Source organism: Hippocampus comes, unplaced genomic scaffold (assembly GCF_001891065.2).
Source record: "Hippocampus comes isolate QL1 unplaced genomic scaffold, H_comes_QL1_v1.1 C16427479, whole genome shotgun sequence".
NCBI classification, from domain to species: Eukaryota; Metazoa; Chordata; class Actinopteri; order Syngnathiformes; family Syngnathidae; genus Hippocampus; species Hippocampus comes.
In genome coordinates this window covers 1-419 of record NW_017831649.1, presented here as the reverse complement: position 1 = coordinate 419, position 419 = coordinate 1, and the positions used below count along the sequence as shown (strand labels likewise).

At 59.2% G+C, this 419-nt stretch overlaps 1 protein-coding gene across 1 annotated transcript; it reads left to right on the top strand.

The window, feature by feature from the left end:
- Positions 1-83: 83 nt before the first annotated feature.
- Positions 84-385, top strand: LOC109508658 (brother of CDO-like; the record flags this gene model as incomplete). Its single annotated transcript, XM_019858676.1, has 1 exon — positions 84-385. A coding segment is annotated over one exon (281 nt), but the record flags the coding sequence as incomplete, so codon positions are not given.
- Between the last annotated feature and the right edge of the window lie 34 nt (positions 386-419).

Here is a 419-nt window from a genome sequence, read left to right as displayed (position 1 = left end):
TTTTTTTTCATTCAGATTTTTTAATTGTGGGAATGCAAAGAGTTGCCCAGATGTTGAGAATATTCTGTCATCCCATCATGTAGACGAAGTCCCGGAGTTCACCGAGGAGCCCGGCTCGGTGGTGCAGAAGTTGGGAGGCAGCGTGAGCCTGCGCTGCGCCGCCCGTCCCGCCTCCGCCGCCATCAGCTGGCGCCTGAACGGCCGGCAACTCATGGACGGAGACCTCGGGGTGGCGCTGGGGCCCGCAGGCTTGTTCATCAGCACGCTGTCCAACGTGACGTTAGGCCGCTACCAGTGTGTGGCCACCACCGGGGTTGGGGCCCTGGCCAGTGTGCCCGCTGACGTCACCGCAGCTAGTGAGTAGCCACCCATGCAGCCACACATAGGCGCACACACAGTAGACTTGGCTTTTTTTTTTT